At 41.0% G+C, this 12,193-nt stretch overlaps 1 protein-coding gene across 1 annotated transcript in view; it reads right to left on the bottom strand.

Annotated features, from left to right (window-relative positions):
- The window catches only part of PDE7B (phosphodiesterase 7B), a 348,202-nt gene extending 346,365 nt beyond the window's left edge, over positions 1-1,837 (bottom strand). The window contains exon 1 of the mRNA XM_027551638.1: positions 1,422-1,837. Within this exon, the coding sequence (XP_027407439.1) occupies positions 1,422-1,442 (21 nt within the window). The 5' untranslated portion in view covers positions 1,443-1,837. The remainder of the gene's footprint in view (positions 1-1,421) is intronic.
- Between the last annotated feature and the right edge of the window lie 10,356 nt (positions 1,838-12,193).

Genomic DNA, 12,193 nt, shown 5'->3' with positions numbered 1-12,193 from the left:
GCGGCAGTTAGGCATTTGCAACACACAAAGTCCTTGTTTTCTCACTAGGCACTGCAGAAAAGCAATTGTCCATTCACATCACATCCTCTGCATTTCAGGGCTAATATTTTTGCAGTTCTTAACTTGGTACATTACACTCTTAGTTAATTTCATAATTCTTTGAAATGCACAGTGTTTCACACCTTGCTTAATCTTACTGCTAACATGACCCAGTTTTAGAAATTTCTCTTAATGTTGAGAATAGAAACCTTTGAAAAATATCAAGAAATTTTGGAAACAGAGTAATGGTTTCAAACAATCCTGTCTTACTTGTTATTGCATAACTTTGAGAAGGATAATAAGGAAATCCATATTAACCATATATTATTTGAATTGCTCTTACAATAATTGACTCTAGATAGGAATGATTTTTAGCAGAGGTTCTCCTCAACCTACAATAATATTCTGCCATTGAAAACAACATTACCCTGGGTTTAATTGCCCTGCTTCCTGCAACATTTAGTGGTTTATGTATATAAATACATATGCCTGCTTTCAGGGGCAAAGAGGTTTAGTCTAACATTTTAATAGTTATTCTAGCCAAACACATGAAGAACAGAACCTATAGATGGTTAATTAGTTCCCAGGATCACTCACTCAAGTCCATAATTAAATATCTCACTCTGCTTTCAACCTATTGTAGGAGAAGACAATTAGCAAATTTGCAGTGCTAAGAAAGAAGTTTTATTCTCCTGTATAAATAAGGAGATCTAAGGCATTTGATCATATAACTCAGTGCCTGGATCTCCTCTGTTGACTTCCAAATCCAGAACATTTTTAAAAATGCAACAAATTGATAAATTGCATTTTCCCCAAGAGTTCATATTTCGGACACATCTTCCATAGGTTTTTTTTTTTACCTTCGGTCTCATTATTAGCTTCTTTCTCCCTTCCTACTAATTTCTTCATCTTCTATCAACCAACATAACAAACTCAAAAGAAAAACGGAATTTCTTTTCCCCTGTTCCACAACCCTCACCAATCTCTTTACCAGTATTTTCCTGTCCTGTCCCACCAAAAAGAAAAACTGACTCAACTCTAAGATTTACATTGGAGAAGAAATATTGCATTCATTAAAAAAAAAAAAAAAAAAAAAAACCAAAGGGGAAAAAACAACCCTCTCAGGAGGGGCTCAAAGAGCAGTGAAAAGGCCAGAGTGTCTCATTAGGCTGCTTGGAATGAAACAGTTAATTCAGGGTAAGTGATAATGTTTAGTCAGTTCGCCTAGAAAAAGGAAGGAAATTCAAAAGCTGGTTGCTGTAGTAACAATCACAGACCAAAAAATATATACATACAGGTTCATTTAAAATAAAACTCCTGCCATCTCTCTCCTGGGATTCTCTCAAGAAAAATGAGTTGCCGCTGAAATCTGTCGTACCTACCTCAACCATTAAACAAGACATTTAACCATAGTGGCAGTTCTGTGACCTCTGAATGCCGTGAAATCTCTGAGCGCTGCCGCTTGTTCATGAAGACTTGTGCTGCGGAATCCAGCAACTTCATCCAGGATTACAAATATAATTAAGAAAAAATAAGGAAAAAAAGAAAGAAAGAAAGAAAGAAAAACAAAAGCACACAGAGAGATCGGGAAGGAAGGAAGGAAGGTAGAAAGAGATTCTCTGTGGGTGAGGACACCACGTTTCTCCCAGCAAGCGCTGGGATGGAGCTGAGGCTGCTGCAGCGCCCAGACCCACCGACTGGCTGGGGGAGCAGGCAGCCGGCCTGCTGGGCTGGGAGGTGCTGTCAGTTGCCACAGGCAAGGAAAAGCAGAGACCAATCGGCTTCAACTCTGGCAGCTTACTGGAGTGGAGCCTTTTCTGTTTATGTTTCCTCATTTCAAGAGTGACGTCAAAGGGTTTAGTTTTTCCTCTGCATGTGCTATTAATTTTAAAGTGCTGTGCTATGGGAAGAATGTGTGTGTGTGTGTGTGTGTGTGTGCCTGTGGTGAGCCTGGGCACCCCACTCTCAGGAGCACCCAAGACACATTTTCTATTTTCAGGAATAAATTTTAACAATTTAAAATACCTTGCAGCGAGGTGTATCTGAAAACAAAACAAGACGAGAAACACTGAGCTTGATGAGAGCGGCAAAGATTTCTATTTTCCCCCAATGCGTGTGTATGTACCTTTGCCCGCTAGCCAGCTGTTGCTTGTTTTTGAACTCATTCGTTTTTACCCTTCCCTCAAAGAGTTGTTAATCTTGATCGCCGTGGAGGCAGACTTGCGCCAATGTATGTGCTGGTGAATGATATTCTGTGTAGTGAAGAACAGAAATTATGTTTATGCTGCTGGTCCCTGCTTTTCTCTCTTTCCTCCAGCTTCTGTGGTGAAGCGTCAGGATTATTCATGCCATGGAGATCCCTCCTGCAACTCCCCACGGGGACTCATTCAAGAAGCAGGGCACAGGGATGCCACACAAGCATGCCGGGGGCTTCAGCACGTTCTCGCCCAAACTGTGTGAAGGTACAGTTATTTAGGGAGACATCCTCTACCAGGGCCCCCAGCTCATCCCTGTATTTCTCTTCCCACTCTGGAAAATCTCGGTGGTGGCCATCTGTTGTTCCTGCCTCCCCCATATCCTCTCCCTTCTTCCCCCCCGCCCCATTCTTCTAACAGAACCTCTCTTTTTTTCCCCCTTTGGAGACTTTCCTTCCTCTATCTAGAGACTGCATAGCCTTTCCCTTAAGACCCTCCCCTCCAAAAGAACTATAAGGGGCACGTGACCCAGACTGACCAATCTGATTTCTCCATTGCCTTAGACAATGTTTTAGGGGTAAGCGCAACTTTCAAGAAAGGTGAGTCCTTTTTCAAATATGAATACAGATGCTTTGAGAAAGAAGATATTGATAGCTGTCTGAGATTCTACATACTAGAGTTAAGTGAGACGTAGTTGTTGGGGTTCGTGTTTGATGTTCAAGATACAGAAGTGGGAACAAAACAGGTGGTATCTGCTTTAATGTAGTTTAGCTTTTGGAGAAGAGGGAAGATAGGCAATAAAAATAGGTTAATATATAATGTCAGTTGATAATAAGGGCTTTGAAATAAAGGAAAATAAGGGCACAGAGGTGTATCTGTGTGTGTGCACATATGCACAGGTGTGTGTTGTTTAAGAAATGATGATTAGGGATGCATGCTTTTAAAGCAAATGGGAGCAAAGTTCTGAATGAAGTAAAAAGCGGTCACCTGTGGCTCTGCTGCGAGGCAGAGGAACAGTGTGAAGGCCTGAGGCAGGTGAATACTTGGCATGTTGACACAGAAAGGGAAATAGAGTGGCTGGAAGACAACGGATAACAGGAAGAAATGGGTTCAGGGAGGTATGTCTGGGACAAGATCTGGAAGCATCTCACAGGCCCTGTAGAGGATTAGAATTCATCCCCAGGTAGAAAACCTAACAGAACTGTTTTGAACTAAAGAAAGCCTATGATTTCCTTTATCTTCTGTGCAGAAAATAGGCTCTAGGGGAGCCAGAGTTGAGGCAGGGAGACCAATAATGAGGGCATTGCAATAACAGCTTGAATTTGGGTGTAAGCAGTGGACAGAATGAGACGGCCAAATTTTGGAGGGGGGTGTGTGTGTGTATGTGTGTGTGGAATTGGCAAGATTTCAAGATATGGGGTATGAGAGAGAGGAACCAAGGATACTTTCCAGGATCCTGGCTTGAGCAAACACATAGAGTTGCCACACACTGACTTGGGGAAGACCAAGAGAAGAACCTGGTTTTGAGATAAACGGAAGAGTGGTTCTGGACCTTCATTCAATAGCAACAAATAGTGACCGATTGCCTACTCTGTACCAGGCTCTGTTGTAAGTGCTGGAGATGCAGCAGTGAAAAGCACAAACAGATTAACCCAGAAGCCCTTACCCTCATAAAATTTAGATTCTTCTGAGGGGAGACAGTTTATAATAGGGTACTTAATAGTGATAATGCTGCTGCTCCTGCTGCTAAGTCGCTTCAGTCATGTCCGACTCTGTGCGACCCCATAGACAGAAGCCCACCAGGTTCCTCCATCCCTGGGATTCTCCAGGCAAGAACACTGGAATGGGTTGCCATTTCCTTCTCCAATGCATGAAAGTGAAAAGTGAAAGGGAAGTCGCTCAGTCGTGTCCGACTCTTAGTGACCCCATGGACTACAGCCTACCAGGCTCCTCCATCCATGGGATTTTCCAGGCAAGAGTACTGGAGTGGGGTGCCATTGCCTTCTCCGAATAGTGATAATACTATGGAGGAAAAAATATGACCAGGAAGCATTATTGGTCAGATGGAGGCTAGCAATTTTAAACTGAATATCTAGGGAGGGTCTCATTACAAAGGTGATACCTGAACAAGATGAGGAAAGAAGAGGCACAGAGCAAGTGCAAGGACTCCGAGGTAGAGGCATGGTGAGCAGCAGGAGATGGCAGTGGGCCTACAGAATGCAGATCAGGTAGGGCATTCTTGATCATTGGAAAGATTTTGGCTTTTACTCTGAAAGAAGTAGGGTTCTAAGCAGACTAGCCTTTTTTAACAGGCTCACTGTGGTAGTTGTGTGGAGGTCAGACTGGATGAAAGGGAACTGATAGAGGGTATTAAATATTGAAATAAAACAAGCCAGACATCACAGTGGTGTCAATGGATGGCTTTGATGGCTAGAAGTGGTTGGCTTCTGATTATATTTTGGTTTTGGAAATAATAGGATTTTTAAATGGATTGGACACTAGGGATAAAGGAGGTAGATTAGTGAGAGGAGCCACTAACATTTCCAATATGTTGGGTTCCATTAAATGGAAGAATTGCTCTGGCATTGACCAAGAGTGGGAACGGCCTTTGGAGGGAAGATAAGGAGTTTGACAGTGAATGTGTTACCTTTGCCTATAGGATGTCTACATGGAAATATGGAAAGGGTAGCTGAATATATAAGCTTAGAGTTCAGGGGACAGTCTCAGGCTATAGATATAACTTCGGAAGTCACCACATGGTATTCAAACACCATTCATGGTATTTGAAGCCATGAAGCTGGATATAATTACCAGGGAAATGAGTGCAGATGGAAAAGCCTCAGGTAGCCCGAGATTAAGTAGTCAGGAAATGAGGAAGACCCAGCAAAGGAGACTCAGAAGGAGCTCCCGAGAGGTAAGAAATAAGCTAAGACTGGGATATCCTGGAAGCCAAATGAAATTTTCAATGGTAAGTTTTGTAAAACGAAATTTAGATGAAGGTTGAAAATTGACCCTTGAATTTAAAATGTGTAATCCTTTGTGCCCTTGACAAAATCAGGTTTAGTATGGTAGAAAGGGTGAAAGATCAAGAGAGAATGGAAGGACAATTGGGGGTAGACAGCAATCCTTTGAAGGTGGTTTCGTCCAAAGAGAACAGAGAAATGGGACAGTAATTGGAAAGAAAGTGAAATCAAGGAAGCGTTTTTAACATGGGAGAAATATCAGTATTTTGTATGCTGTCAAAAAAGATCCAGTTGGAAGAAATAATTAGTGTTGCAAGGACAGAGGGAGAAATTATTGGAGTAAAAATGGAGTATGTGATAAGCGGAATAACCTGCCAAAGATGTCCACACTCTAGTCCCTGGAATCAGTTGAATATATTCTATGACATGGTGAAAGGGACTTTGAAGATACAATGAAGGTTATGGATTTTAAAAGAGAGAGATTGTCCTGGATTATCTGGGTGTGCTCAATCTAATCACATGGATCCTTAAAAGCAGAGAACTTTCTCTGACTGGAAAGAGAGGAGAGATGAAGCAGAATAAGAAGTTAGATAAATCCCAAATGTCACAAGTATTCAGCACACCACAACTGTTTCTGAGATGTAGGACCTATGTGCAGGGACCAGAGAGAGGCCTCTAGAAGCCAAGGGCTACCCCCAGGTGATAGCCAGCAAGGAAAATCACCTTAATCCTACAGCTGCAAGGAATTGGATTCTTCTGAAAACCTGAATGAACTTGGAAATGGATTTTCCTGCAGAACCTTGAGAAAGGAACACAGACCAGCTGACCCCTTGTTTCTAGTCTTGTGAGACTCTAAGCAGAGTACCTAGCAAGATCCACCTCCAGATCCATGAAAGTCTGGGTTAACTTATTATAGCAGTGATGGAACACTAAATAAGGGTGATTGGCTTTAGAAAGTAGCATGGATGATTCATCCATAGAAGCAGGAGAGAAGGCAGAGTGAATAATAGAAGTAGGGCTAGGTGGGTTGTGGTCATGTTGCACGATTGTGAATGAAAATTCTTTGTAACTTCTAATTTCTCAGTGGAATAGGCATTAGGAGTATTGACTAAGAGAGGTGGAGGTTTGAAAAGAGAATATGTGAACTAGTCATCTGGAGACTAAAGAGCAGTGTTCTTTGGTCAGGAGCACTGAGGGCATATTTGGGTTTAGTTGTCATGACTTAAAATGATACCACACAGCATGTTACCTTTACAATATCTATGAGATGTCCAGAACCAAAGGCGAATTGGTATTGAATGTCATGGGTGTGCACAAAATCACTTAGGGAATGAGAATAGACTCAAGATCTAAACGCTGGGAGCTCCCAATGTTTAGATATTGGGAAATTGAAAATGATCCAGCAAAAGAGACCAGAAAGGAGTATCCACAGAGGTAGATGCATAAGAAAGATATTGTGGTCTCTCAGAAGTCAAGTTTCAACAGTGAGTGTTATGGATTGAATTGCATCTCCCCTGCACCCACTCCCCCCCAAACATATGTATGCCCTAATCTCCAATGTGACCGTATTTGGAGTTAGGGGTCCATAAAGAGGTTGCTGCTCCTGCTAAGTCGCTTCAGTCATCTCCGACTCTGTGCGACCCGATAGACGGCAGTCCACCAGGCTCCCCCGTCCCTGGGATTCTCCAGGCAAGAACACTGGAGTGGGTTGCCATTTCCTTCTCCAATGCATGAAAGTGAAAAGTGAAAGTGAAGTCGCTCAGTTGTGTCCAACTCCTAGCAACTCCATGGACTGCAGCCTACCAGGCTCCTCCGTCCATGGGATTTGCCAGGCAAGAGTACTGAAGTGGGGTGCCATTGCCTTCTCCCCATAAGGAGGTACTTAAGGTTAAATGAGGTCTTAAGGGTAGACCCTCAAGCCAGTAGGTGTGGTACCTTGTAAGAAAAGGAGGAGACACCAGACCATCCTCTCGTTCCACCATGTGAGGATATAATCAAAAGGCAACCATCTACAAGCCAGGAAGAGAGCCTTCATCAGATATCAACTCTGCTGGCACTGTGATCTTGGATTTCCAGTTTTCAGAAGTATGAGGGAACAAATTTCTATTGTTAAATACTCAGACTACAGATATTTTGTTATATCATGAGTGGAGTAATCCTGTCAATTATGTGAGCCAATGAAATCTTGTTTTTGCCTGCAGCCATTTAGGTTGGATTTTTGTTACTTTTAACAGGGAGTCCTAACAAATTCAATATAGTGTTAGTGTTTCCGAGAGGGGACACTTTTCCCCCTGCTATAAATACTTCACCACTTGCAGCTTGAGAAAACTTTAAGGATTATATATATACCTGTCTAATCATCTCTACCAAGCATGGTAATATCCATCTGAGACTACGTGTTTAAAATACTAGCTGGTATTCTGAGGCATAATTATTTAATACATATTTTGGAGTGTTCTTTGAAACATGATATTTGAAGTGACCACATTTTCTGAAATTTATTAGTTATAAAAATAATCTTAAAGGAGTCACCTTATTCTAGTCCTTTCATTTTCTTCCCAAATCCTCTTAAATAGCCCATGACTCATAAAAATGACCACTCTTTGTCATTTTCTCTCCTTTATAATTCAACTCTCTATTTTCTCTACTAATAGATAGAAAATATGATTTTTCTCCTACTGCATCTCTAGAAAGATAAATTTCTCAGTGCCCTTACAGATGTTAAATTTGTTCAAGAAATACTGAGTATATATCATAGGCAGAAACCAGTGGTTAATGTTCAACATACTACTGGGGAATGACAGAGATCAAGAGGATGTGGTCTCTAACTTTAAAAGTTATATACTTGGCTTCAAAAATAAGACTATGTTTTATAATAGTAATGAGAGGAAAGATGCAACAAAGGCTCTGAAAGTAAAAAGACACAATGGAAATTCAGAGAAAGGGGAGATTACTTCTACATGGGGGAATTTGGGAAGAATGCATAATGATGGAGCGTTCATTTATCCTTGACCAGGAAAACACATGTTAGGTTGAAGAACTGACCTGTTAGTTTAAGTATAATGGGAATATGAGATATGGGACAGGAATAATATGTTGCAACCCCAACATAGTAGATTAGTGAAAAACTGTAGAAAGTTAAATCTGGAACCTGACCTTTACTGATTAAGGAATGAGGGATTATTAAAGGCTTGTGACTAGGGAATTAAAATAACACTACTGAATTACTATTAGCTGAAGGGTCTCATGCTGGATACAGACAACTAAACTGGTGATTATACTATGGTGAAATATATAATACGAGAGAGGAAGTTCAGGATAGTTTCAGAGTATTTAGGGAAGAAATGAACACCAGATTTTCAAACCCAAAAGGCTTCTCCCTGAACAAAGCCACATCTGAAGTCTAAAGATAAGTAAAAGATATTCTGGTAAAAAGAAGAATACTTGAGATGAGTAAGGAGAAATGCCAATAGAAACAGGGGGTACCAGGGATGCATGTATACTGCATGCTGAGATGATAACACAAAGATAAGTGAAGATGAGCATGGTTCATTCTTGGGACCAAAGTGAGCTCAGTGTGGCTGTAGTGAAAAAAGTGAAGACAGTATGCGGATTTTTAATCATATTCAGAAATTTGGACTTTCATCCAAGAAAAATGGGGACATAGTGAAAAGTTTCATACAATAAACAACATGACCAGATCTGTACTGAAATGTTAGTTTATTGAAATATTAGTTTGACAGTTGTATGGAGACCAGAAAAAGGAAGTCTGGTGGCTTGACCAGAAAAGAAAGTATGGTGGTTTGGAATAGGGTGGTGGTGATGTGGAAAGGGGATATGAGCAGATTTAACAGTTGGTTAGGAAATGTCATCAATATAATTTGGTGATGGATTGAAGGTAAGAGATGAGAGATTTACTGTGGGATGAGGCTAAGGAATGAGACTGTCAAAGAAGGCACTCAAGTTTCAGGCATGACAAATGGTGCCACTTGTTGAGTTAGGTCTGGCAGGGAAGATGTACATTCAGTTTCGAACTCAACATTAACGTGAAGATGGATACCTTTTTATAAAACTCGGCAGAAAAACTAGGTTTAGAGGTTTTGATACCATGATATTGGTGAAAAAGTCATATAAGCCAATGGGATCATCCAGAAAGTGTGTCTTGCATGATGATAGGAGAGAATCTGGGGAAAAACCAAAAGGAACCCTAATATTTAAGGGGTAGACAAAGAGAAGCCTATAAAAATATGGGCAAAGTGGCAACATGAGAAAAAAAGAGAATATGGTGTTTCGGTTTTTAGCCATGGTTTTTCCAGTAGTCACGTAGGGATATGAGAGTTGGACTATAAAGAAAGCTGAGTGCTGAAGAATTGATGCTTTTGAACTGTGGTGTTGGAGAAGACTCTTGAGAGTCCCTTGGACTGCAAGGAGATACAACCAGTCCATCCTAAAGGAAATCAGTTCTGAATATTCACTGAAGGACTGATGCTGAAGCTGAAGCTCCAATACTTTGGCCACCTGATGTGAAGAACTGACTCATTTGAAAAGACCCTGATGCTGGGAAAGATTGAAGGCAGGAGGAGAAGGGGATGACAGAGGATGAGATGGTTGGATGGCATCACCGACTCAATGGACTTGAGTTTCACCAAGCTTCAGGAGTTGATGATGGACAGGGAGCCTGGTGTGCTACAGTCCACAGAGTTGCAAAGAGTCGGACACGACTGAGCAATTGAACTGAACTGAACTGATAGTGTTATGGAATCTAAGGAAAAATATGTCTCGGGATGGAACATGTTAATCTGCTGAGAGGGAAACAGAACACCTTTCATACCTAACAATTAGCTATAAGGAGCTTCCCTGGTGGCCCAAACAGTAAAGAATCTACCTGTAATGCCGGGGACCTGGGTTGGGAAGATGCCCTGGAGGAGGGCATGGCAACCCACTCCAGTATTCTTGCCTGGGGAATCCCCATGGACAGAAGACCCTGGCAAGCTACAGTCCAAGGGGTCCCAAAGAGTTGGACATGACTGAGCAACTAAGCACAATTAGCTATAAACATTATAACATTGTGGAATTGATATGTTGTTGTTGTTGTTTAGTTGCTCAGTTGTGTCCGACTCTTTCACGACCTCAAGGATTGTAGCCCACCATGCTCCTCTTGGAGCATGGGATTTCCCAGGCAAGAATACTGGAGTGGTTGTCATTTCCTTCTCCAGGGGATCTTCCTGACCTAGGGATCAAACTTGCATCTTCTGCATTGCAGGAGGATTCCTTACCGCTGAGCCACCAGGGAAGCCTAAATAAATAGAAAAATAAACCAATGGAACATAATGAAGTCTAAAAGAGAATCGACTTGTACAAGAACTTAGTACATGATAAAGATGGTATTTTAAATGAGTGAAGAAAGAATTTACTTAATAAATGATGTTGAGACAAGGCCACTCATTTGCAACATACAACATCCAAACAATTTAAACTTAGACTCATTCTAAAAAACATTTACAAATAGAAACTATAGTTAATCACTAAAACGTGACCAATCAAAATGTTAAAATTGTTGGAAAATATATGATTGGATGGATACATGTGATCTCAAAGTAGTGAAGAACTTCTTCAAAAAGACAAAACAGCAAAGGCCACAAAGAAAGTTGATAAGGTATCTTACACCAAAATTAAAGTCCTCTGCACGATACAAGCCACTGAAATAAAATTTAAGGCCAAGGGATAGTTTTAAAGATATTTTCAACCTATATAAAACATACATGATATGCATTAAACATATATGATATGATATATTTTTAAAAAGAAGATCTGGGGGGGAAAAGGAGCACCAATACTTAAGAGGTAGGCAAAGGAAGAGAAGCCTGCAAAAATATGGGGAAAAAGTAGCAATTTAGATAGAAAAGAACCTAAAAAATAACCTGTATCATAGGACCCCTCAAAATTGTGTTTTGAGAAAGGGAAAACACCCACGGTTTCAAAATTCAGAAGTTTTAAGACTTTAGAAAAAGAGGTATAACCTCTAACATCCTCAGGGGGCGCTGACCAGCTCATCAGCCTCTGAGCCTATCTCTCCTGGTTCAAAGCCCCTAGGGTTCTAATCCTCATGCTCAATCTGATCCGAGCCTTCTGGCACACGCCACTCTTCCAAATTACAGCTCCCTCTTCCTGACAACTGATGCTCTTTTCTATACCAGCTTCTCCTTTCTGCTTCATTGTAACCCTATCTGCCCATCTGAATCCTTCTCCTTGTGGGTGAGAGAATAGTGAGGGCAATGAAAGCACATCTTAATACCTTTGAAAATGGAATTTTTACTTCTTTGCAGGAAAGCTGTTGGTAAGTATAAAGTAAATATTAATAATATTTACAAATATTTGCTGAGCACCTACCATGAGCCAGGGCTTATATCATCAGCAAAAAATACATTAAGAATGAATTACTTAAATTTGGCAGAAGAGAAGTATTGCCCCACTACCAGATTTCCTCCTGTGCATTTAAGATCATTTTCTCTTTTCCTCGTACCGCTGCTGTTCTTTCAGCAAAACTATTTCCTAAATCAGCTTTTCGAGATCGTTCCTCCAAAGTGCTAATTCAGCTTGAAACCATGGCAAAAACATCAAACAGAAAGAATAACTGGAAAGCAAGAAGTAAAGAACTTCTAAACTCTTGCATTTAATGTTTAACATTAACCATTCCCCACCAGGGCGAATTTGTAAATCACAATTTAGCTTCAGTTACACACTTCCTCCTGTGTAATTGGACTCCTCAGCCTGCAGGCATCAGGAGATCTTTCTGCAGCTCTGCTCTCCCCACCTTCATCCAGCTATCTGTGAGCATACCTTCCTGTAGGTAGCTCCCTGGCAGCATTTTCTAACCCAGTTCTCCACTCATTTTCCATTCATTTTGGGGGCCCATTTTTCATTCTTCTGCTCTCTGCTATCCAACGTAGGCACTGTTACCATCTCAACTGATTTTCAGAAAGTCTACTGTGAATA

Source organism: Bos indicus x Bos taurus, chromosome 9 (genome assembly GCF_003369695.1).
Source record: "Bos indicus x Bos taurus breed Angus x Brahman F1 hybrid chromosome 9, Bos_hybrid_MaternalHap_v2.0, whole genome shotgun sequence".
Taxonomy (NCBI): domain Eukaryota; kingdom Metazoa; phylum Chordata; class Mammalia; order Artiodactyla; family Bovidae; genus Bos; species Bos indicus x Bos taurus.
This window is presented reverse-complemented; position numbering and strand designations above follow the sequence as displayed.